Below are 27,382 nucleotides of genomic sequence, written 5' to 3'. Positions count from 1 at the left end.
TGTTTTACACCTTATCATACAAAGTGTGTCATTCAAAGTGTTTCTCAAAAGACTGCGACAGTCGTAAAGTGTAGCACCTGACTAGCCGACTTAAAAAAAAAACTTCATTAATCATCACCAAACTGCACCTGGATCGCGCTCGCTGTTCGGGTGAACTAATTAACGGATTATCATCGACTATCACGTTTATTTTCACTTTGCGCACGTGTTGCAAAAGCTAAGCTTTGAGCTCAATTGGAGAGCTGCAGCCAGCTAAAAAATGAAAATAAACAAAAGAAAGATAAACGAAGCCTTTTTCCTGCAATTATCATTTGATAGCACCAATGGATTATTTTTGTATGGAGGTTTGAACGTTTCAATAAGTGAATACATTCAAAGATTTTCAATTTAAATAATGTTATGAAATATAAAACAAAGATATATCAAAGTGAATTCATACTGTTCTAAACCGTTTTTTAAGTTCATAGAAATGAAATAATTGAGAAAGTTTCACAATATATTGTAAAATGAATATGTTTAGATGAATGGGAAGGTACCCACTACTTGACTCAACACTGGGGAGCGCTTGAAATGAGATAGTAATTTCGGATGTGATGAGTAATAACAAATAACTTTTTGATCATCCTAAGGTCGTGAGAAAATGTAAAATAATTTGTAATTTTTCCTTAGCATAGTACCTAGGTGTATGAGATGAGATTCGTCATCGTAACTCCATGATTGACCGAGGCCACCAACTTTGCATAGATGTCAAAAGAAAGGCGCTTGGGACTAGCACCTCAATCTCTTTGTACAAAACTGATGCCCTCTCTCTTTTAACATCAATAACGGCGCCGGCCACGTCCTAATAGTTTATAAATAGTTTGGAATAAGAGAATGGTATGAAAGAAATGAATTCGAAGCAAAACAACAATAACAATTTTTCTTGTCCATTTTTAATTCCTTTTTCTATATAAATACTCCAATAATGTTTACAGATTCTTTACTTTACACATTATTTGTGACATTAAAAATAAGTATATCTTCGAGCGTTCTGTCTCACCCGAATAGACCTTTATATTATAAAACTTTTATATGATGCATCCTGATCTATCTTTGAATGTGAAATTAAAATTAATTCAATCAATAATTATGCAGCCATTTCAAATGATTCTTTGTGAATCATGTAATGTATTCAAAATTTCGATATTGATTCTAAAATCCTGAATGAAAATTTCGTGCTACACAAATATAAAACGACATCTAAGAACTGTAAACTATTTCTCACCGCCAAAGGAATCTTCCCTCATGAATCATTTCATTTCAGTTGATACGAAACTACAATCAGAAAAATCTTGAAAATGTCATCAATCACTCGCCGATTCCAATTCTGATCACACACACCTTTTCTTCGATATCTATTTACAGATCGCTGCTGCGCGTGTCAACGCAACGTCGAAGATCGCCGCCCACCTCGGCAGTTGACGGACCTACCGACCCCATCTAACAGACTGATAGCAACCGCCATCCCGCTTTCAATTCATCAGTGACCGTGTGGCCAATCGCGACTTTGGCCGCTTTCCCGCCCGACGATGGGATGCGACTGTGAATCATGCATAGCGAAAACGCTACTATCAGTATTCAACTTTGTGTTCTTCGTAAGTACCTACATACATGGCAAGATTTCCTCTCACGTTCGATTCATTGACTAGGGTGAGGTGCTGCTGACAAAATGTATCCTAACAAAGTCATTGTAGGGAAAGTCGAAATAATTAACCCTAGGTCAAGGTCTAAGAACATATAAGGTTTAGCGTTGGAAAATGTACCTTTAAGTTGATTCCAAACAATTCGGGGTCTGGTTAAAAATTATCATGCTATTTAAAAGTATTGAATTTTCTTTAAAAAGCTTTATTCCTAAGCTATTTGTATGATTCCATACATCCATATATACAATCTATAGTAAAAACTTCACAAGCCAAACTATCAGGATCATCTTAAAACTTTTTTTTTTTTTACAATTTCATTTATTTGAAACGGCTCGTACCGGAGGTTTTAAGGAGCCAAACTCTTGTTTTTGTATTTACAATTCATTATTTAAAACTAGTATAGTTGAAGAAAGGAGAAGAAAAGGGAAGAGAAATTTATACACGAAGATCAATAGATTTGAGGTAAAGATATAATTCAAACATGTAGTCTAGGTCTATCGCAGCCAACACATCTCTCACTGGCACGTTAGGAGGTTTCCCTCGGGCCCGAAGGGAGTCTATTAAGTTCGCTCTGGCGATAAGATGGTCCTCACAAGACCAAACAAGATGTTCGATGTCATGGTAACCCTGGCCACAACGACACAAATTGCTGCCAGCGAGATTTACACGAAAGAGTAACGCGTCTAAGGAACCATGATTGGACATGAGACGGGAAAATGTTCGAATAAAATCCCGACTCAGGTCCAATCTATTGAACCAGGGTTTAAGGCTTACCTTTGGGATAATCGAGTGAAACCACCGACCCTTCTCATCCTCATCCCATTTGCGCTGCCAGTTGACAAGAGAATTTGTCCTAACCAAAAAGTAAAACTCGTTGAAGACGATCTCACGCTGATACGTGTCGCCTTCCGTCGCCCCCACCTTTGCCAGAGAGTCTGCCTTCTCATTACCTACTATCGAGCAATGAGAGGGAACCCAAACAAAGGTGATTGAAAAGCGACGTCTTGTTAAAGCACTCAAAATATCCCGTATCTTCTCAAGGAAGTACGGCGAGTGCTTTCCCGGTCTTATTGAGCGGATTGCTTCAACAGAGCTGAGACTATCCGTTACGATGTAGTAGTGTCCTACAGGTTGTGAAGCGATGCTGTCCAAAGCCCAAAAAATTGCTGCTAACTCTGCTATATACACAGAGCATGGTGACTGGAGCTTATAAGATGCGCTGAAGATTTCGTTGAACACTCCAAATCCTGTTGATTCCTCTATAAGTGATCCATCGGTAAAGTACATTTTATCAGCATCGACGTATCTATATTTAGCATCGAAAATTCTGGGAATCAAAAGTGGGCGGTGGGAGTCCGGGATCCCACGAATTTCTTGCTGCATAGACAAATCAAACTGGACAGAAGAGTTGTCGTAGTCTGGGATGAAAACACGAGTTGGAGAATACGAAGAAGGATTTACCTGCATGGACATGAAGACATGGTATATAGACATAAATCTGGTATGAAAATTTTGCTCAAGTAGTCTTTCGAAATTTACAATCACCAATGGGTTCAAGACCTCACACCTGATGAGGAATCGGAGTGATAATAAATTGAATCGATCTTTTAGTGGGAGTATACCTGCCAAAACTTCGAGACTCATGTTATGCGTTGAGGGCATACAGCCCAAAGCGATGCGAAGACAACGGTATTGGATACGCTCGAGTTTGATGAGGTGAGTTTTGGCAGCTGACTGGAAACAGAAGCTACCATATTCCATCACTGAGAGAATAGTTGTTCGATACAATTTTAAAAGATCTTCTGGGTGAGCTCCCCACCAGGTGCCAGTGATTGATCGGAGAAAATTGATTCTTTGTTGGCATTTTCCTTTCAGATATTCAATATGGGCTCTCCAGGTACACTTGGAATCAAACCAAACCCCAAGATACTTGAAACACCTCGATTGAATGATCGTCCTGCCTAAGAGTTGAAGCTTAGGCTGAGCAGGTCTATGTTTCTTAGAGAAAACAACCATCTCCGTTTTCTGTGGAGAAAACTCAATCCCAAGCCCCAAAGCCCAGGTTGACAATCTGTCTAAAGTATCTTGTAAAGGTCTGTGCAGATGATACTCAGTAGATCCTGTGACAGACACTACGCCATCATCTGCAAGTTGTCTAAGGGTGCAGCCTTCAGAGAGACAACTGTCGATGTCACTTACGTAAAAGTTGTACAAAAGTGGACTCAAACATGAACCCTGCGGGAGGCCCATGTAAGAGGTTCTTCTAACTGCAATATCTCCGCGAGCAAAGTTCAGATGTTTCTCACAAAGCAAGCTGTATAAGATGTTGTTCAATAGAGGAGGCAGACCTCGGGAGTGCAACTTGTCTGACAAAACCTTTATTGAGACTGCATCAAAAGCTCCCTTTATGTCTAGAAACACTGAAGCCATTTGCTCACGTTTTGCGTACGCCATTTGTATCTCTGAAGACAGCAAAGCAAGACAATCGTTCGTCCCTTTGCCCCTTCGAAACCCAAATTGAGTATCTGAAAGGAGACCATTTGTTTCCACCCATTTATCCAACCGGAACAAAATCATTTTCTCCATCAATTTCCGAATGCAAGACAACATCGCTATTGGACGGTACGAATTAAAATCGGACGCAGGTTTACCAGGTTTTTGTATAGCAATTACTCTTACTTGTCTCCAATCTTCAGGAACAATGTTATGCTCCAAGAATTGATTAAATAAATTTAACAAGCGGAATTTTGCAATGTCCGGGAGGTTTTTCAACAAGTTAAACTTGATTTGATCAATTCCCGGAGCCGAATTGTTACAAGAGAGAAGAGCAAGTGAGAATTCTATCATCGAAAAATTTGAATCCAATTCACTCCTACTTGTTGGCACATTCCGAATGATTTTTTGTACAGGAGCGGAGTCTGGACAAACTTTTCGTGCAAAGTTAAATATCCAACTATGGCTATATTCTTCGCTTTCATTAATTGAAGTACGGTTACGCATGCGTCGTGCCACTTTCCACAATGTACTTAAGGAAGTTTCTCGTGACAAACCTCCCACAAAATTACGCCAATATCCCTGTTTTTTTGCTTTGATCAACTTTTTGAATTGATTTTCAAGGGAAGAATACAACTGGAAGTTGTCAAGTGTACCATGCTTTCGGAAGGCTTTAAATGCTTTAGATTTATCGGCATGCAATTTGGAACACTGGTTGTCCCACCAAGCATTGGGAGGAGTTCGACGAATTGATGAGTTTAGGATGGGTTTCGTTTGAGATTGAATCGCACTCTCATAGATCAAGCGAGCAAGGAAGTTATATTCCTCTATGGGTGGTAAGCCAATGACGAGATCCAGGGCTGTCGTAATCGCATCCGCATATTTCTTCCAGTCGATGTGTCTTGTAAGGTCATACGTCATATTTATTGTGTTTGAAGTGTTGACCCCATTGGTGATTGTTATTTCGATAGGCAAATGATCACTACCATTGGGATCAGGGATTACCTTCCACTGGCAATCCAATGATAGTGAATTTGAGCAGAGTGAGAGGTCAATTGCACTTTGTCTTGCAGGAGGTTTAGGTACCCGTGTTTTTTCACCAGTGTTCAATATTGTTAAATTGAAACAGTCGCAAATGTCATAGATAAGAGAAGAACGACTATCATCAACTTGTTCTCCCCAGACAGTTCCATGCGAATTGAAATCACCCAGGATCAACCTTGGCTCAGGCAATACTGAGCATAGGTCCTCTAGGTGATTGCGATCCACTGCAACTCTCTGAGGCCAGTACAAACTGACAACACATAAGTCCTTACCTCTTATAGTTATATGACATGCAACAGCTTCAATTCCGCCAGATAAAGGAAGGTTAATTCTATAAAAGGAGTGGTGCTTATTGATCCCCAAAAGCACCCCTCCATAAGAATCGTCACGATCCAGACGGATAATATTAAAATCGTGGAATGAGATGTTAGATTGAGAAGAAAGCCAAGTTTCGGACAACGCAAAAATATCGCAACTAGTTTGGTGAAGTAAGTAATTGAACGCATCCATTTTTGGAATAAGACTACGACAATTCCACTGTAGAACAGTGATATCTCTGACCTCTCGGACTTGATTAGCCATCGAGAGAGATAAACACTGAAAGAAGGGGCCAAGTTTGCATCAATTGCTGAAAAAAGGTCTTTACAATGGGAAACATTGAAGTAACAATGCTTCTGACGGAATCAGAAACATTAAAGGACGAGAATAATCCGTTGATAATGTCAGAAAGCTTAAAAATTCCTGATTGATTAGTTGTTGCTGGCGAAACCACGTTCGATATTGGAGTTTTAGATGTTCCGGCGGTGGCTGGGTCGTTCGGTGATGAAATTGTCGCACGGAATCCAGGAGGAATTTCTCCTTGTTTATTTGTCCCAGTTGGTTTATTGCCAAAACTGAATGCGGGGGGGACCGGAGGAATTTTTCTCGGGATTTTAGCAGAAGGCGCTTTGGTACGCTTCCTGGAGTTCCCTGGTAGAACAAACGGGTGTCCTTCATCAGCCGAATCTGATTCCACTACGTCAACTGGCAGAGCAGCAAAAATATTGTTAGATTGAGAACGGGTCGGGGGAGAGGCGCTCTTTAAAATGGCCGCGTAAGAACGACTGGAGCGTTCTTTCAAAGAACGCCTCTGCTTATCCCAGCAGCTCTTGAATGCCTCGCATGAGGAGATATCATGAGGAGAGCCCCCGCAATAGATACATTTCTGTTCTATTGCTGAGCACGCTCCAACCCCATGACTCTCCCCACACTTGGGACAACGCGTCTTGTGACTACAGTGGGACGCTGTGTGCCCCAATTTAATGCAGTTTTTGCATTCCATTGGACGAGGCACAAAGAGCCGCACAGGAAGCCTTAAAATCCCGTCAATCAAGACGTAGTGAGGGAGGGCGGTACCCTCGAAGGTCACTCGAAATGAGGCTGACGGTGAATATGTTTTGTCTCCATTTTCGGTGGTAGCAATCGAGAGTTGGCGGCAGTCCAGGATTTTGACCGAGGTCGAATCAAGGCTCTTGAATTTGCCCACCCCTTTAGACAAAATATATTCATCCGTCAGGCTCATTTCAGTGATCACGCCCTCAATCTCTACGTTTCGAGACGGGATGAAAACATGATACTCTAGCCTGAAAAAATCGCTTGCAACAATTTCATTCGCGGCTTTTGAGTTAGCCACGACAACTCTCAGCTTGTTTGGTCTTACTCGAGTGACCTCTCTTACGGAGGACCATCTTGCCAGATCTTTCATAATCTGAATTACGTTGAGCTGTTTACCGCTCGGTCGGGGCCGGAAGTAAACCACCCACGGTCCAGAAAAAGATGGGCCTTCTGAATAGACCTTGAGTCGAGGTGCCTTTCCAGCAGCCTTGGTGGAGTTTTCAGAAACATCCATCAAGGCTGCTGGAGTTGACCCCCCGCCTTCGTCCATATTTTATAACGTAGGCCAAAGAGTCTGCCGTTATAAAATATGCACGAAGCTACAAATGTTCAAAAATAAAAGATAGATTTATAGAATAGGTGAAAAAATTAAAAAAAAAGAGTACAATAAATAATGAATATATAATTAAAAACAAACACTCAATTTTATTCAGTCTTCCTTATCTGCTTTTTATTGGGGCTCCAGTTACGCCTCCGGTGATGTGGTCAGGCAGCACGATAGATCACAATAGCTGATGATGATAACCTCCGTTGCAGTTCGATCCACAACAATGGCTGTAGCTCTGAAGATGATCGATTTGATGTAGAGGGTCACAACACAATATTCCTTGCTGTTGGTGTTTAAATAAGCAGATTATTGCTGCACACTTGTGTACTGTCCACTGATTCACTTTTATCAATTGTCCACTTTCACTGGCTGTTCCTGATTTGGAGAACGCCTTTCTTCGGTTACCCAGTAGCGGTAGACAAAATCCAGATTAACCGGTTTTACTGCCCCAGCCTCCTTAATGGCAATCAAAGCCGGAAATATCAGGCTGCAAGCAGTAACCAACACGTTCCAGACACTTCCAACAATCACGTTAAAAACTTTTCGGATCGAAAGAAAAAACACGTGTTTACAACTCAGCGCCTCGAAACAGAATGATCTTAAAACTTTGTGAATTTAAATTTGCATAAATTTATAGCATTTTGAGAATGAAAAATTCAAAATGAGAACATTGATCCCATACAGACATCCATCCAAGAACAAATTAAATTACCTGTTACTCGAAACCAACCTCATATTCAAACCGCTGTAACTTTCTCAATTTCATGTTTTCATCTCAAAATTTTGTGAAATTACGCAGAAAAGTACACCTAGTATTATGAGAAATTTGATCAAAATCTATCAACGTGATCAACAATTAAAGATCACGTTGATAGATTTTGATCAAATTTGGCACAATACTAGTTGTACTTTTCTACGTAGTTTCACAAAATTTCGAGATGAAAACATGAAAATTGAGAAAGTTACAGCTAATTTGGTGAGACAATCACATTTGTCCATGCTATTACTAAAACAGTTGTCTCTCTCCTGAAGCTCGCAGGATGTTCTAAACTCAATGAATGAGGAGTTTTTAACCCCCCGGTCAACTTATATACCTAACTTGCATGAAGGTTTCATTAACAAATTAAAAAAAACACTATTAAATGAAATGGCACCCTATCAAAGTTGAAAGTTTGTGCGCAGCTTGGTGCGATTTCATTCTTTTTAGAACGTTTCTGTATAATCACAGAAAATATTTTTGAGGAGTGTTAACCCATGGTACTTTTATTGGTGAGTTTCCATTTGTTTATAAGATGTTTAAAAAGATGTGCAAAAAATTGGAACAATTGAATTTCATAACCTTTTTTTTGGAAAAAGTAAAGGACCTACCGGTGATCTAGTCCGGGCGCGTGCTCATTTGTTTTTCGCTCGCTCATTTCGCAACCCGGGGACTCCCCGGCGGGGAGTTTTAGAAACGCGCTCCCCACTCATTTTTTTGGTTTTGCGTTTTGCTCTCAAATTGCCCGTGAGGATTTTGAGGAATAAATTGAGCGCGTGAACAATGAATAAAAGAGTGAGGAAAAATTTGTTCTTGCTCTTTCGACACACTCGCGTGTGATGCACCCTGACTTCAAGGATCGTAAAGTGTCATAAATCAAAGCAAAAAATAAATCAACCGTTTGTTTATGTTTGATTGCTTAAGTTAGCGTTTTAGGAGGCATTCGGGTGTGTAAAAATGTAGTAGAATATGAATTTACACAAATTTTCAGGTGAAAATTCAAGATTGTTCATTTTTGTCAAAAGTAAACGAATTGTACTTAATTAAATTTTGTATGTTTTAAATTTGTTCAAATTAACGAAAATATTTTTTTTTTCAAATTTCCTAGATGAAATTAAAAAACGTGGGTTTTTTTCTGGTAGTATTTTATATGGAACACTGCTAACATTTGGCTGTGGATTTTCGCATTTTTGGTTATCTATGGAATGTCTTTTTCTTATATTCATGCATACAAAAAATAACATCACGTCACCAACAAAATTTATTGCAGTGGCTTGAAAGGCTAAAAATAATTTGTCTACATTCATTTGTCTAGATTTTGCACAGATTCAAGATGTTACTGAACATTTATACACTCTACAATCAAAAACTAAGTCGTCAGAATACTAGTTTTGGTCACGTTACAATCAGTGACGAGAAGTTAAATTAGATTTTTCAAATGAAATAATGATCAATCTGTTTGCGACATAACAACTCTTTTCTCTTAATTTGTATGGCTTTGATGTCTTGGACAAAGATGTAGCTAGGGAGTTTTCCTATTAGATCATATTATTAACATTTGGAGTTAGAATAACGCGGAAGGTAAGACAAGTGTTTTAACAGTTATTTGTATGATTTTGTCTTTGAAAAAAACCATTAAAAGGTTAAAAAAAACTTCAAAAATATAGTTTTAGACCCCCGATGGATTTTTTCAAATTTGGTCGCAGGAATTAGCGATGCCAAATTTCGATAAATAAATTTCCTTTACCTTCTTATTCCAAAGTGCTTTATTTTCGCTTAGTCATTGTTAGGGATTGGGGATTATTAACGTAGAAAAATCGACAGATGTCAATTAATTACACTAGTTTACAAAAGTTACAGAAAACCGTGAACTTTAACTATAATTATTCTTTCAAAATATTCTTGTACTATATCTGAATTTTGTGCATATTGCTTATTGTTTGCATACTCAAAGGCGCTTATCGCGCTCGCCGTTTAAAACGACTAAAATGTATGATTATTAACGAGGGATTCCAGTGGAGAGAGAATTCTTTGCATTTGGAACGGCAATGATCAAAATTCCACAACTGCTTAACAAATCTAACAAATCGCAACAATTTGCAATAATTAGCACATTTTCACTCTCTCCGAGCACCGGTTTCTCTCATTTTAACTTAAACCTTCTAATTCTCTCTAACAAATAGTAACAAATTACCACAAATTTAATCATTGGCTGCAAAATTTGTTTGATCATGTACGATGATTCACCTTTTATCTCAGTCCCCTGATTATTAAATAAAACAAAACGGAAAGTACTTTGTTGTAAGCTGTATTCCTTTCGTAGATTTGCATAAGATGTGAAAAAAAACTTCATAAAATGGTAGAAATACAGTGTTTTTTCCTGATCAAATGTCTTTCAACAAAATAAGAGTACATTTGGTAAAATTTCACAATAAGAAGAATATGCCCATTTTTCGATCGACAAAAATACATGACCCATTCCAAGCACCCCTCAACTGGAGAACCGATTTTTTTTTTCATTATCCAAAAATAAATTACATAGCGTTAGAAAGTTTATTTCTTGAGTGTCTTTTTCCATTGAAGGATTTTCAGCTACCTTTTTCTAGAATTGAGTATGTTAACGTTTAAATTTAAAAATTTTAGTATCAAATTAAATTGATTTTTGCAAATATTCTTTATTTATAACAAAACTTTGTTAAAAACCTAGCTAAGTCAAAAAAAATTATTACAAAGTGATGGTAGAAAAGCCATCTTTTAAGCATTTTATAAGATAAATAACAGTCACTGCAAGTTTACGCTCTAGAATCGTTGATTAAGCTATCTATTTTTAAGCGTTGTGACGTCACGAAAAATCTACTGTTTTTAAATCTATGATTTACTGAAATTTCACATATTGTCAAAAATTCGAGGTCTCTTCAAACTTTTTGAGTGGAATTTAATGCAATTTTAAGATTGAAAATCGGTTTAGCAGGTTGTGAGTTGCACCCTGGTAAAGAATGCGTTGTGACGTCACGAAAATTTATTTTCTTTTTTTCAAAGACGTTCAAGACTTTTTACTTCAACACTATGATAGTATTTCTTCAATACAAGTTCAACACAACAATGTGCTTCAATGAACGAATTCAATTATCAAGTTTTTAAAGAAACTAATTTTTTTTTTGAATTAACTCAGTTGTTTTCAAACATTTCTAATAAAACATATAAAACAGCGCTTAAAAACGCTTGATTCAAGAATAAACAAACTATCGAACAAATGAAATCCTCATCGATTTTGTAAAAGAATATTTGTGAATTATAAATCAGGTAGTTATCTGTGATTTGAATAAAAATCTTGCAAAAGATCAAGTTCTTCAAATATTTATGTTAGAATGAAAAACACCGCTAGTAGCTTCTATTTATTTCTGGCATTATGTTCAAACAAAATATGTTCCATGAAATAAATGTAATGAGATTCAAAAAATTCTTTGAACATGGTAAATTTAATAGATTAACTTTTTTTATTAAAAAATTCATAAGATTTTCATAGACAATTAATAAATAAAATTAATTAAATTATTTTAATAAAAAACTGCCCTTATTGAAATTTCCACCTCAAAGAATGTCACTAGAAAATCCAAATCGAACCCCGTGTTCATATAAAATCTCACAAAAGAGACTTTGAACTGAATTACAAAATTTAATAAATTCAAATATGTACTAGCACAAGGTCTGCAAAATTTGGGCCAGATTATTCTAAGGAAAGGGGTTGCGCAACGCACCTGAAGTTTGTATGGAATTATGTAGATTTTCTTCGGCATGATAAAAAAAACCGTTTTCTGTCAATAATTTAGATCTTTATCAACCAATTTTTCTTTTAATTTGAGTATTTTAAAGCTTTGATTATGACAATATTTCATCTGAGGAACGCTTTTCGATTAGAGTTATCATAAAGCAGCTATAACTTTCAAAATTAGCGTCGATTAACGATCATTCAGGCAGGTATTTTTTGTATTTGACCCATCAGAAGCTAATTTTTGAAACTCAAAAACCTTTTTAGCTAAACCATTTTTGAAATGGGATCTTGAGATAAACTATTTGTCATAATGAAAGTTTTGTGAATGACTATAATTAAAACAAATCAGCCGATAGGGACTTCAGAAATTGATGCATAACTTGGTTTTCATGTCTTTCCAAACCCAATTTCTCATAATTCCATACAAATTTTAGGCTCATTGTGCCCTATTTCCTTGGGCCAATCCCAAATTTGGATTTTGTGTTAGGCCTTAGGTCTTTTCAAGCTTGCAACTTATAAGATTTTTATTAGATGGCTGATTTAGGCACTCTAGTGTCGATTAACTATCTTTGAAAAGATCGAAGGCTTTGAAATTATCTTTTATTTTTCCTTTCCTTTGCAATTGAAGATTAAAAAGATTCAGAAACACATTTCATTGCTTTTACGAATAAATATTTTCTAGTTTTAGTTTTGTGCTAAATAATATTCACATGATTGCACAAAAAAACTTCGAATGAAATTAATGTTAACAGTGTTGCAAATCTTATCTGCTTATTTGGGCCTTTGAGATTAAATTCCTTTTAATTTTTGGGAATAAATGGATCGATTTCATCACCAAATCACATTATTTATTAAATTTTTAAGCATTTTAAGTAAATTTAGCATTCATTTTAAGATTATACTTTGATTTATTTCATGTGGCTGACCATAAAATTTCGTGACGTCACAACGCTTTGCAAAACCCTGCTTAAAAAAAATGGTGCGTTGTGACGTCACGAAACTGAATCGCTCTAAAATGAATTGAAATCGAAATTTGAAAAAATCAAAAACAGCGATTTGTTGATTGTAATGAGAAGATACTTTTCTGAAATTTTCATAAAATTTGATCAAATGGAAGAGCAGAAAAATGCGGCGTTGTAAAAAAAACTGAAAAGTGGAAAAAGAGGCGCGTTGTGACGTCACGATTCCTTTTGCTTATATTTTGTTAACTATTTATTCTATACAAATACTTTTGGTTTCAAATTGTAGAGAATTAAATTTTGACCTTATAATGTACAATTTTTAACAATGTGCGATATGAACTGTACAACTTACATACAATATACCAAAAAATTGTTTTGCAAACGTTGTGACGTCACGCTGGAATGAGTCACATGTACTTTTAAAAGAGTACGTATGGAATTCCTACTTTACACTAACAACTATGTTTACCTTAAAAAAACACTAACGAGCCACAGCATACAGCAGAGTTATTATGGTCTACTGTAAAGTGTGGTTCGTAAAATAATAAAAAAAAATTCAAAGCTTTCTGTTGTAGTAAATTTAGCATAACTTCTACAATTTCTAACCGATTTTGATGAATAATCACTCGAAATTTTTGTTTTAAATTAGGTTTACAGGTTCAAAGAAAATAAGATTTTTAAAATGTTGCCATCGAGTCTTGAACTGTCGATGAAAACCAAATTTCCCTGAAAAATGCGATTTTTTTCGAATTTTTTCATTAAGAGTTCACAAATATCATCAATACAATAATACGCAAAAATGAAGTTACGATGATCGATAGCAAACTAAATCACCTTCAATATTAAAAAAACAAATTTCAATTTCATGTTGAGAAATCCGAATTATTTGGATATAAGTACAACGACTTTTTTCTTTTTCTAAAGTTCCATATTCGCAGCATAACTTAGAAACTGTTCTACTTGTGGCATCCTAAGCTTCTAAGATGTAGAGTGTATAAGGGGAGACAAAATGTGAATGTGTATTTTGCCAAGTGGATGTTTATTCGTTTATTTATAATGTTGTGTAATGCAGAATATCACATTGGCGATCCCGTCAGTAGAGAACAAATCATGCTGAAACGGTACGGTACCCTTACCATTGTATGACACTGAAACAAACATTATGTATTTGGTTCATGAATCGTTCGAAATTTAGCAACACTTAAAAACATCTATTATTCACTTTGCAGTTTTGTTTGGAGACTTACTTATTCAAAAAGAACAAAATAATTAAAAGTTAACAAAGTTTAAAAACGGATTTTTCTGAAAATTTTTAGTTTGGATCCGAGAAAATCATGATTAATGAGTGGCTCTTTGCTCGAGCTCCTTACCTCCTTAATATGTGTTTAATGTTCATAAAGTTCGTTGCACAGTAACACCACTGACCATACTGACTGGACACTCGATTTCGTTTTCTGGATAATTTTTCCAGAAAAAAAAAACAAAATAAAATCATTTTTCCAACAGTACGCAATGTCGATTCCAGAGTGCGCATCGATCGATTTGAAGAAATGCTATCCCAGTTAGGAAATGCCACCCAACTTTAAAAATAAAACGCGCAAATTCTACGATGAAATCGGGCTAAACAGGACCATTTTTCCTACAGGGCATTTTTAGTAAAATTTTTCAGGTTCGCCACCTGCCGTCGGTATTGCGAACCTGCAAAAGCTGACAACAAAAAATTAGACAGAAAATGGTTGAATTTTTGTTCTAAGAGTCAAGTCAGTGTGGTCAGTGGTAACACTTTGAGTAGAGTTTAGCTCCTTGCCAAGTAAATGATTACTGATTTGTATGAATTTATCAAATGTTAAACATCTTGAATTCAGCTCCTTGCCAAGAAACATGTTTAACGATTTGAGTAGATTCCGGCTCATTACCAAGTAACAACAGCAAACTTCAAGTGAAGAATTAAACATCTTGAGTAGAGTTCAGCTCCTTGTCAAGAAACATGTTTAAAACCTTGAGTATAGTAAATCTCATTGCCAAGAGAATTTCGATAGTAAAACGATAAACTTCTTGAGTAGAATAAAGCTCCTTGCCAAGAAGAACGTTTGGAAACTTATTTATTTTATTTGGAACGTTTGGAACCTTGAGTAGCTCATTGCCGAGGCTATTTCGTTGAATTAGTTAAGAGATTAACTGCTTGAATAAAGTAAAGCTCCTTGCCAAGAAGAATGTTTGAAACCTTAAGTAGAGTTCAGCTCATTTCCAAGGATACTTTCACTAATATAATGAAAAATTAAACAGGTTTAGTAGAGTACAGCTCCTTCCTAAGTAGAATGGTTGAAGTTGAAACCTTGAGTTGAGTCAAGCTCATTACAACGAAAAGTTGATCAGTCATCGCATTCGTAAACCCCCGAGTTGGAAAATAGAACAGTCTCAAAGTCGTAAATGATACGAGTAATTTTTGATGATAATAAACAAGCAAATTTTCATGAAATTGCTGCATCGAAACCATAGACATTTTCGTACTGCTTGACCCATGCAGAATTTGGAGGGAGCAGTCCAGAACGTGACGTTGTTACAAATAATTTCGAGGAAATGGTCGACGGTGTATCAGGATGTCCAGGATTGTATATTTTGTCAAACAGCTTTTCGTTTAGTCTGATATTTGGATGATGAGCTGATGGATGGGTCTTATTTAAATTTTTATTTTCTTGTGCTCAATCTTGTACTTAAGCAACACGAGTTTGTCATTTTAGTAAAACAAATTTTAAAGGCTATCACTTTATTTTTATGGTTAAATTTTTTGTCGTGGGGATTCCCGAGTTGGATTGTGGATTTAAATGAATTTGTTCAAGTCGGCCTGCATATAACAACGTTTTTCGGAGGGAAGGAATGCAGGTCATTTCCGTGTGCATTTCCCGATCGTGAAGATTAGGGCACTGCACAGTGGTTTAAAACTCGAAAAACGTGATCATGGGCTTTTTGATGCCTTAGATGTCAAAATAGCTAAATTACATGTTGTACAATGTTTCATTATTTTCAATTGCGCATATTTTGCCATTATTATTTTTCTGATCGATTCACCTAAAAGTGAGATATTTTTTATATTTTTTTAATATGTTATCCAATCAAAATGATGTGTTCAGAAAAGTTGTAGACAATACAATTTTAAAAAACTTTGTAAAAGACTTTGAAGCTCTATCTCTCAAAACAACAGATTTATAAACATTTTTCTAAAAACTAACCTCAAAAAACGAAATTTTTGTTTAACTTTTTTCAAAGCGACTTTCGAGTCTTACTTTATATGAGTGAGTTGTAACAATTGTAAAAGTGCACAACTTCATTGAAGGTGTCAAGTTTCTATCTTGACGTTAAATGGTACTTTTTGTGTAATTACGTTTTAAAATTGCATATTTTCATTGATCCATATCTCTAAAAGTTGCAAACTTATGAAAACAAAATTATATGCATTTGAAAGGCACATTCTTGAGCTTTAATGAACATATAATTTCATTAGTATGTATCAGGTTTTACTACTAAAATCATTAATCTGAAAGATGGTAGTTTTGAAGTTTTTGTTAAGCCAGCCTGGCAAACTCTTGCTTTTTAGCAAAAGGAAGGATGAAATCTTCTTTTTTTTTCTATTCCTACCGTTGACAAGTGAAGACGACAGTTCTTAATTTGTTAAGATTGAAGAGTTGGCCCTGTCTAGAAGCGTTAGTTCCATTATAGTTAGTAAATCATTTATCTGAAAGACCTGATGGCAATACAGCAAGGCGTTTTTTCAAGAATCTTAAAAATCTGCAGAAATCAATGGTACTTAAAGAGTACGATTTGTTTTTTCTGTACTAACTTTTAATATTTAAGGTATAGATTTGGAAGTCACCCATGCGGTGCTATTCTGCTAGTTTTGGCTTCTGGCCAGAAAATAAATATGGAAAAATTCGATAAGTTTTCTAAGGTAACGGCCATGAAACTAGTCAATTTGTATCCGTGGTATTACATATATACCCGCAGCAGTTCACAACATTTTATTTCATGGGGCTCAAATCGAGATACACTTTTTAATACCCTTTGGGCAACTATCCGAAGACGCTCAAGAGTCTAGGAATAAGGATATTTGAAATTTTAGAGAACATCACATTCGAAAATTTTCAAGGCAAGCAACAAACATCGACCTTATGCATCGGATGCTCGAATCTTCGGACCCTCTTATAACGAGACTAAGAAAATCTAAACCAAGACCACATTTTTCTTGCCGATGCAAAAAAAAGCTTGATTTAGAACAATCAGAAGAAGAAGATCATGAATATTAATTTTAATATTTCATTCTAATTTACTCTCTTACACAACTATTTAACCAAAAATAAAACTTTATAAATAAAGAAAAAACTTTAAAGATAGCCATGAAAATTATAGATTACAAAATCATGCATCCATGCCACTTTCGTGTTAAAAGGGCAACATTTTTTAAAGATGTGTGTTGTTAAAATACGCAAAATGCCCATTATTTCGAAACTACCTTCTTTCAGATAAATGATTTACTAACTATAATGGAACTAACGCTTCTAGACAGGGCCAACTCTTCAATCTTAACAAATTAAGAACTGTCGTCTTCACTTGTCAACGGTAGGAATAGAAAAAAAAGAAGATTTCATCCTTCCTTTTGCTAAAAAGCAAGAGTTTGCCAGGCTGGCTTAACAAAAACTTCAAAACTACCATCTTTCAGATTAATGATTTTAGTAGTAAAACCTGATACATACTAATGAAATTATATGTTCATTAAAGCTCAAGAATGTGTCTTTCAAATGCATATAATTTTGTTTTCATAAGTTTGCAACTTTTAGAGATATGGATCAATGAAAATATGCAATTTTAAAACGTAATTACACAAAAAGTACCATTTAACGTCAAGATAGAAACTTGACACCTTCAATGAAGTTGTGCACTTTTACAATTGTTACAACTCACTCATATAAAGTAAGACTCGAAAGTCGCTTTGAAAAAAGTTAAACAAAAATTTCGTTTTTTGAGGTTAGTTTTTAGAAAAATGTTTATAAATCTGTTGTTTTGAGAGATAGAGCTTCAAAGTCTTTTACAAAGTTTTTTAAAATTGTATTGTCTACAACTTTTCTGAACACATCATTTTGATTGGATAACATATTAAAAAAATATAAAAAATATCTCACTTTTAGGTGAATCGATCAGAAAAATAATAATGGCAAAATATGCGCAATTGAAAATAATGAAACATTGTAGAGCATGTCATTAAGCTATTTTGACATCTAAGGCATCAAAAAGCCCATGATCACGTTTTCCGAGTTTTAAACCACTGTGCACTGGGATGCTCAAAATATACAGTGAAAACCCGATTTTATACCATTATATTTAGTTATAATTGTTTTCAACAACTTTGATTAACAAAAAACCTGTTAAAACTTCACTTTTTTGTATAAAAATCTTGATACGTCCCTGATCAATCATCTTCACTTTCAATATCGATGTAATCATCCATCACTTTTGTCCCTTCAGAATAATTTCAACCTCAAGATGTTCAACGGAAATGAAAAAAGGCGATATTTAGTATTTTTGCGTTGAATAAAAAATGATGACAAAATCGGGTGCAAAAATGAGACAAAATCGGGGGTAGACAAAATCGGGGGCAGACAAAATCGGTGTGTGACAAAATCGGGTTTTCACTGTACATGCAATGATAAAAAATTAACTGCCTATGACTGCCTATGATTGTACATTAATTTTTTTTTCAATTTACTAAGTTTGAAAATACTGTAAATTAGTGTTATTAAATTCTCTCTTGAAATTTTTCAACCTCATATATTAAAACATGTTGAAAATATGTAAAAAATATGTTAAAATATGTTGAATTAGAAGTAAAAGAGCTAGGCAAGTTTAGTTATTTTACGATTCAATCATCTGTTATTGAAAAATCATATAACATTCTTGTAAACTTCACATCTGTTGAAGTTAGATGACCCTTGAATTTTTAGTGTTAATAGTCCGGAAGTTTTTTCATTTCTTTTCAATTTTCCTAAGGGAGGATTATACCCCCTTTGATTATGGAGTTATCAAAGAAGAAAGTGAAGTGAAAAAAAAGCAAAGTGTCTTTAGAAATAAGAAATAATCATACTGAATAAATTTGAAGGTCCCATTATTGAGAACGAACTTGAATATAATATCAGAGATTTGTCTTGATTTAAACAGAATCCAACCTTACTTCTAATGTCAGTCAACTTCTAAATCATGAAGTCAGAACGATTGTCAGGCATATCTCAGCAGCTATTTTTTGTATACTTAGTATCATCAAACGCTCCCCTGATGATCGGGTGACCTAAAAACACCCAACCTAGAACTGCATGAGGGCACACTCAGCGAGATCCGATCATCCGTCGGCGTCGTCGTAGCTTATTGTGCAAGCCATTGATGAGGTTTTTGTTAATTTGCCTTCTTCTTTTTTTCTCTTCCCACCCACACAGGTTCTCGGCACGGTTGTTCTAGCAGTCGGAGCATGGCTGGCAGCAGACAAATCGTCGTTCATAGCACTTCTGAAAATGGTTGAAAGCGATCAGCTGGAGGTAAGTTGCAACTCTCTGCCCATCATCATTCAGCACCAGGCGATCACGATATAAGGTTACCTACCTGTCGTCTTTTCATATTCTCATATGGGTGAATCAGAAACCCTGCATTGTTTCATGGTTAAGAAGATTGGAGATTTGCTGGCGTGAGACACAAGCTGGACAGCATACCGATCTAGTGTATACACTAAATTAACGTACTTTAACTACAGAATGGATAAAGAGAATATCAAAAAGACCTTCCTGGATAACAAACTATTTACCAGGGTCTAATGAATTGTCTCTTTTGTTTCAAACCTACAACTTGACTAATATCCAACGAATGCCTTACAAACTTTCGTTATGAAAAATTCATGGTATAATCTCTCAACTTCTACATTTAAAAAAAATATGAAAGATAGATTTGATATAATTTGAACTCTAACAAGCGTTTTGCTGAATATTTCTAGCTTTACAAAATATGTTTTCATATTTTGGTCAAAAATAATGTATCAGTCAAGAACCAAGGTTTCTTCCTTGCCAATCGATTGTTCATGTGGTTTCTCCAACTTATAGGGGAAAGTGTTCCTAAATGCGCATAGCGATTAATATGCACACCGCTGCTAGCTTTTTATGGACATTTCGAGTTTTTAAATTTTTACACCTTCCATAACTTTTTTTTTGTTGTTTTTACTGCCAGAAGAGACAATAAACATTTTGTATGGAAATTTGTACGGTTTTTTTTTAACTGAAAAAGATTTCAACATGAAAATTGCTCTAATGTATAGAAAACAGAAGTCTGCACATGTGCGTATAGTTTTCAGAAACCTATCTTTCGAAATATTGCATAAATTAAGTTTTCCCCTTAGTATGCGCATTTAACCCGCCTTTCCCCTATCTAACTTTCTACCTCATAAAAACTGCCTAGCCACCTGCCGATAGAAAATTTATGACATCTGCCGAAGAACTCGGTTAAAGGTGAACAACATTTCTGTCGCACCCCCACATTTCCAGTCAAAAAGGGAACCTAAGATTAGGGCTTTCTGGACAGTTTCCTTTAAAGCAGTTTTATATATATGTATACACCAAAAAAAAAAAATAGGCAGGTACACCACACCATTTGCGGTTGCAATTATGCAGGCCTACAATATTAATTCCCATTTCATAACACAAGACTGCCTGGGGCTAGCATTTTCTGGTCGGCACAAACGTACTAAAGGGGGTTTTCAGTTTCGATTTTTCCCCTTTAAAAAAATCCCCACCTCTCTTCCCGGATGTGGATCGATCGATAAGAGATCGGCGTCAGTTTTTGTCGAATCAAACTCGGTCACGTTGTTCATTAGGAAATGATTTGACAAGCCGAACGACTACCGACTCAAAGAAACGGTTGATGGTGCTACAACATGTATGGACTGATTTTTTTTTATTATTATTTTAAAGTTCCCTCACTGCACCGAAAGAAGGAGCATTGGACCTAACTTAGGTATACTTAGACCCCGGAGCCAAGTGTAATTGCAAAAAAGGCACCTCTAAAACATTAAAGGAAAGCATACCGCCGTTCGGTCATTGTGTATTGCAGCGAGCTATGCATTTCATGATTAGATATGCAAATTTGAAGGTCTTTCTTACGCGAGACTTTGGTTGTGCCCAACTGGTAGATTGCAGTTCGAAGTTAAGCTGCTAGGGGCCAATGAACTGCAAAATTATAATTTAAATAGGTATGTCAAACGATCTGGATAAGGTTGCCAGCATTTTTTCAGCACGTAACCAGGCCGAACAAATTCGGGCTATTTTACTCTGAAACCTGACCAAATCCTGGCATTTGATTTAAAAATAATCGACCAAAATTCAGAAAATATCCGGGAAAATTTAGTCAAAACCCAGGAATTACTCAACAAAACTTAAAAAAAAACTTGAAAAAAAAATATTTTTTATTCATCAAATTTCTTTAGCATATTTGTGAATCGAACACTATTTGTTTTTTTTTGCTGTTAATTTATCAAATACATTTTTAAAAAATCAGGGCCTTATTTAATTAAATACGGGCGGCCCGGTTGCCGGCCCGGTCATGACTTTTTTTTTATTTTATAATCCAATATGTATTAGCCTCAATATCGCAAAGATAGGGAAAAATTCATATGGACGATCCCTTTGGTCGAACCCTTACTAAAAAATTAGATAATTTTAATCAAATGCTGGTTCTTCAAAACACCCATGTGCATATTTTCATCTAAATTCGATGCATAATCACGACAATATCGCGACCTTTTTTCGACCACGATCCAAAACTTGATACCTATAATCAATAACTTTTACAGTACCGTCAACTGGGGCAACATGCAACACTTTTCAACTTCAATGGCTTCTAAAATCTTAATGCTTACAGATAATCATACCTCTCGTACATCAAAAGTTTTAAGGTTGATGGGACACCAAACTGACGTAGTCAGAAAAATTATTGGTTTTGCCAGTTATTTTTAAATTTACAAAAACATGCGATTTTCACCCTACTAAGAAAAAGGGGTAAGTTGCAACAAACTCTTTAATTAATGAAAAATAAAATGAAAACGTTTGAAAAATTAAAGTTTTTCGATACATTTGTGATGTCATAACACATAAAACACCAATTGCAGTAATTTTTGGTTTTTTTTTTTTTTTAATTTACAAGTTGTTTTATTAAGGCATTTTACTTATAAAGTTTTTATGTGCCGGGAGTATTTTTCCTAACTTTGGGTTAGTAAGAGGGGGGCCGTAATCGTCGCGGCTACTCAACTGTTAATTAAAATTTTATTATAGGAAAGGAAAGGGGATTAACTGGGGTCACTTCCAAGAACAGTTTCCGTTAGGGTCCGGTGGTGGCTTCCTGTAGCTGTGGTTTCGATAGCTACCTCAGGGTTTTCGATTTCCTGGCCAGCCTTCTTTGTGGTGTTGTAGGACCCGTCGGATGAAAGTTTGTTCTAATAAATATACGAAACGAGCATTAGATAGAGTACAGACAGAGGGGAAGAGGACTAAACGACCAAGTCAGACATTTTAAGATATTTGTATATAGGGTACAAATATTCAAGATCTAAGTTTGCCAAGATGTCTCGAATTGGAACACCAGGTAGTTTACATCGGGCCCTAAGGGTATCCAGTAGCCAAGCCCTCGATCGATCAAACCGTTCACACGTCCACACAACATGATCAATGTCGTGGTAGCCATCCCCACAAACACAAACATTGCTTGTAACTAGTTGTATACGAAACAAATGCGCGTCAAGCCGGCAGTGATTTGACATGAGCCGAGAAACCACGCGAATGAAATCGCGACTCATGTTAAAATGCTTAAACCATGCCTTCGTCGGAACCTTAGGGATAATCGTATGGAGCCAACGTCCCTTTGTGCCATTATCCCAGCTAGACTGCCAAGCGTTAATCGCTAAAGTGCGAGGTATTGAAAAATATTCATTGTAAGTTATTATCCTCTCAAAAATTTCACCTTGTAACGCGCCCACCTTAGCCAATGAGTCCGCATTCTCATTGCCTTGAATAAGACAATGAGACGGGATCCAAGCTAAGGTAATCCTGTACGAATTTTCGATCAAAGCGCCCAATACCCCTGAAATTTCCAGCAAAAAATGGGAAGAGCGCTTCATCAGTTTCATCGATCGAATCGCCTCAACGGAGCTGAGACTATCCGAATAGATGAAATAGTGGTCTACGGGCAGTGTGCGAATGTGTTCCAAGCTACAATAAATTGCGGCTAATTCAGCAACGTAAACGGAGCATGGCTCTCGAAGCTTGAACGAAGCTTCAAAGCGCTCATTGTACACTGCGAAACCAGTCGCGCCGTCGATTCTAGAACCATCAGTAAAGAACATTTTTGTAGGGTCAATTTCACGTACTTTTGATGCAAAGATTGAAGGAATGACGTTGGGTCGGACGTGATCTGGTATTCCACGGATGTCAGCGGTCATGGACAGATCGAATCTTATCAAGGAACTGCTAATCGGGTAAAAGTGACTCGTGTCCGAATTTAATAAGGAAGGATTTATTTCTAATTGCCTAAGAGTTTTATAATTATTGACATATTTTACTTGCGGATTAATATTCATAAGCCTTTCCAAATTTTCTATCACCAAAGGATTCATAGTTACACTTCGAATTAGGAAACGTAGCGATAAATCGAAGAACCGATTTTTCAACGGCATTATTCCCGCCAGTACTTCGAGACCCATCGTATGTGTCGATTGCATACAACCCATGGCAATACGCAAACAACGATACTGTATTCGTTCTAGTTTAATCAAGTGGGTATCCGCGGCGGACCCAAAGCAAAAGCTTCCGTATTCTATGACCGACAGTATCGTTGTTTGGTATAACCTGATGAGGTCCTGTGGATGAGCACCCCACCAGGTTCCAGTAATCGTTCGAAGAAAATTGATTCTCTTTTGGCATTTTTGTGTCAAGTACCTAATATGTTTTCCCCAGAGGCATTTAGAGTCGAACCAGACACCTAAATATTTAAAACTAAGAGATTGAGTTAGAGTTCTACCCATCATAAGGAGCTCTATTTGAGGAGGGGAATGCTTCCTTGAAAAAACTACTAACTCGGTTTTACTAGGCGAAAACTCGATGCCTAGATTCCTGGCCCAATGTGATAAATTATTTAGAGTTTCTTGTAACGGAGGTTTAATTTGAGTGCCTTTTTTACCTGTGAAATGAACAACACAGTCATCCGCAAGCTGTCTTAGCGTGCAATTTTGTGCCATACAAGCATCGATTTCTCGGACATAAAAGTTGTATAGCAGGGGGCTTAAACATGAGCCTTGGGGTAGACCCATGTAACTAATTCGCTCAACGTTGGTTTCTCCATGACTAAAATGCATGATTTTTTCAGACAACAGGTTATATAAAAAATTATTCAATATTGGTGAAAGCCCGCAAGAGTTAAGATTACTAGATAGTACTTCTATGGACACCGAATCGAATGCCCCTTTGATGTCCAGAAATACTGCCCCCATCTGCTCTTTTTGGGCAAACGCCAATTGAATGTCTGATGAAAGTAATGCTAGACAGTCGTTCGTACCCTTGCCTCTACGGAATCCAAATTGTGTACTTGACAACAGATTGTTTGATTCAACCCATTTATCCAGCCGAAAGAGAATCATTTTTTCGAGCAATTTCCGGAGACACGAGAGCATTGCAATCGGCCTATACGAATTGTAATCAGAAACTGGTTTTCCCGGTTTTTGGATGGCGATGACTTTCACTTGTCTCCAGTCCTGCGGAACAATGTTCATCTCTAAACATTTATTGAATAAATTCAACAAGCGTTTCTTAGCGGTATCTGGCAGATTCTTCAACAAGTTGAATTTGATTCTGTCCAGTCCGGGAGCAGAATTGTTACAAGACCAGAGCGCAAGTGAAAGTTCGACCATCGAGAATTGATCCTCCGTTTCGGAGCTATTCTCTGTATCCCGATAGTTTTTCTGAGCTGGTACTGCGTCCGGACAGACCTTTTTCGCGAATTGTGTCAGCCATCGACTCGAGCTTTCCTCACTTTCGTTCGAAGGTGTGTGATTTCGCATGTTTCGAGCTGTTTTCCAAAGCGTGTGCAGAGACGATTCTCGAGATAACCCATCCACGAATCGCCGCCAGTAACCACGTTTCTTGCCCCTGATCAAGTTCTTGAACTTGCGTTCCAAGGCCAAGTAACGTTGGAATTTTTCTGGCAATCCGGTTCTGCGAAACTCAACAAATGCCTTGCACTTTTCTCCTCGCGCACGTGAGCAGTCACCATCCCACCACGGAGTGGGAGGCTGTTTCTGTATCGTCGAATTGTCATTCCGTCTGACCTGTGCCCCGATTGCACAGTCCACAATTGTCCCGGAAATAAAACTGTACTCTGCCTCCGGAGGCAGTTCATCCGTTGACTCGATGGCATCAATGACACCCGATGCGTACTTTTTCCAATCTATATTCTTTGTGAGGTCATAAGGAATATTGATCTCTTCAGGTGGACTACGACCACTGATGATAGAAATATTGATAGGCAAATGATCGCTTCCCTGAGGGTCTTGGATTACCTTCCACGTACAATCCAAACTCAGAGAGGAAGAAGCTAAAGAAATATCTAAAATACTATGCTGTGTTTGGGATCCATTAATTCGAGTCACTTCCCCATTGTTTAAGACAGTCATGTTGAAGTCGTCGCACAGCTCATAAATAATGTTAGCACGATCATCATCACGTGAGCTACCCCAGCCCACGCCATGGGAGTTAAAGTCTCCAAGAACTAGCCGGGGTTCTGGGAGTAGTGAAATAATATTCGCCAATTGGTTCCGGCTCACGCTTGAATTTGGCGGAATATATACCGAGGCTAGGCAAAGGTCTTGACCTTTAATTCTAGCTTGGCAACTGACGACTTCAATACCTGGAGATGGTTGTAGTGGAATACGATAGAAAGAGTGGCATTTCTTGATCCCCAAAAGAACGCCACCCCCTCGTTGACCATCACGATCCAGGCGAATAATATTGTGGCTATGGAAGTTGAAATCTGTGTTTGGAGAGAGCCAAGTTTCGCATAAGGCGAACACATCACAATTCAAATTGTGTACCAATACTTTAAAAGAGTCTAATTTTGGTAAAATACTTCTGCAGTTCCATTGCAATATAGAAACAATTTCTCTTACCTCAATGGACGAGTTATTCATCAAAAGAAATTGCTTCTGCGATGAGGGTCATAGTACAAGCTTTCTTTTTCAAGACTTCTCTTAAAAGAGGTACAAACATATTAATCATAGTCCTCCAACCTGCTGGTACACTGAAAAAGTCCAAGATGAACGCAACAATTTCCGAAAATTTCATCTTACCATCAGATGAAAAGCTGGGCAAACTGTTCGACGATGGATCTGATGCAGTTTCTCTGGGAATTGTTGTATTCCTGTTTGCTACTGATGGTCCTGAATTCTGAAGGAAAGTCTGGGGTTTTGACTTACCAGAAAGTGGAGGGAAGTCCTTCGGGGACGGATTAAAACCCGGAGGTCTCTGAATAGGAGGGGTAGAATAACTATTTCCACTTTGAGGATTTTTTGTTTTATTAACTTTGCTGGCAGCTGATCGGGGTTGTGTGTTAGTTGTGCGTTTCCTTTTTGGAGCCTGTGAAACATTTTTTTTAACAAATGGCCCAGCTGATGTTCCTTCACATGGATCCTCCCCTTCGGATTCATACTCACTTAGAAGGCCAAACTGGTTCTCTGAGACGATTGGCAAAGACTTCATCAGCATGTCTCTGTATGATTTCTTAGAGCGGGTTTTTAAAGAAGTCTTGATTTTTTCTCGGCGCGATATGTACTTCGGACACGCCGAGAGAGCATGAGATTCCTCGCCTGTGCAATACAAACACTTGCTTACTGCTTGTATTTCACACGAAGCTTCTGCATGCTTCTCCCCGCACTTAGAGCAGCGTGCCTGATTGCAACAGTAGGCGGCCGTATGATCCAACTGCTTGCAATTCTGGCAGTACATGACCGAAGGCACATAAAGTCTCACAGGTAGACGAACCTTCCCGATCGCAACGTAATCAGGAAGTGCAGTGCCGGAAAAGGTAACCCGGAAAGAGTTCGACAGGGAAAATGTTCGCTTTTCCCCCTCGCCAGATGCTGTTTTCAGCTGACGCGCGTCCAGCACCTTGACCGTGGGAAGACCAGGGTCTTTGTATCGGCCAACCCCGGACTCCACAAGATCATCGACGGTCAAACCCTCCTCGGTTACCACTCCGTCGATTTCCACGTCACGAGCGGGAACGTATACGCGATACTCGATCGTAAACTTCGGGTCACAAGCAATGGCATTTGCTTCCTTCAGGCTACCAACAACAATGCGCATCTTGTGCGGTCTCATCGGCTGATAGCTGATTACGGAAGGGTAAGATCGATCAAGGTCCCGAGCGATTGAAATCACATTCAGTGATTTCCCATTCGTTTTGGACCGGATATAAACTACCCAAGGTCCCGTCGATTCAGGTTGGTAAACCCGACGGCGAGGGGCGGCTTGAGGCAGCTCATTAGCTTTTTCAACGGGGGAGTTTACTTGAGGGGTTGATGCTGGTAAGGAGTTGCCAAACACAAAGGGAATTTGAGAGAAAAGG

The 27,382-nt window shown here is 37.2% G+C and overlaps 1 protein-coding gene across 9 annotated transcripts in view; it reads left to right on the top strand.

Annotated features, from left to right (window-relative positions):
* Positions 1-27,382, top strand: part of LOC129750710 (tetraspanin-18) — a 222,641-nt gene that overhangs the window by 156,742 nt on the left and 38,517 nt on the right. For all 9 annotated transcript variants that reach the window (XM_055745717.1, XM_055745716.1, XM_055745719.1 and 6 more), the window contains 2 exons: positions 1,405-1,634; positions 19,171-19,269. In XM_055745717.1, the coding sequence (XP_055601692.1) occupies positions 1,569-1,634; positions 19,171-19,269 (165 nt within the window). In that variant the 5' untranslated portion in view covers positions 1,405-1,568. The remainder of the gene's footprint in view (positions 1-1,404; positions 1,635-19,170; positions 19,270-27,382) is intronic.

Source organism: Uranotaenia lowii, chromosome 3 (genome assembly GCF_029784155.1).
Source record: "Uranotaenia lowii strain MFRU-FL chromosome 3, ASM2978415v1, whole genome shotgun sequence".
NCBI classification, from domain to species: Eukaryota; Metazoa; Arthropoda; class Insecta; order Diptera; family Culicidae; genus Uranotaenia; species Uranotaenia lowii.
The sequence above is the reverse complement of the archived record's forward strand: the minus strand, read 5'-3'. Positions and strand labels throughout refer to the sequence as shown.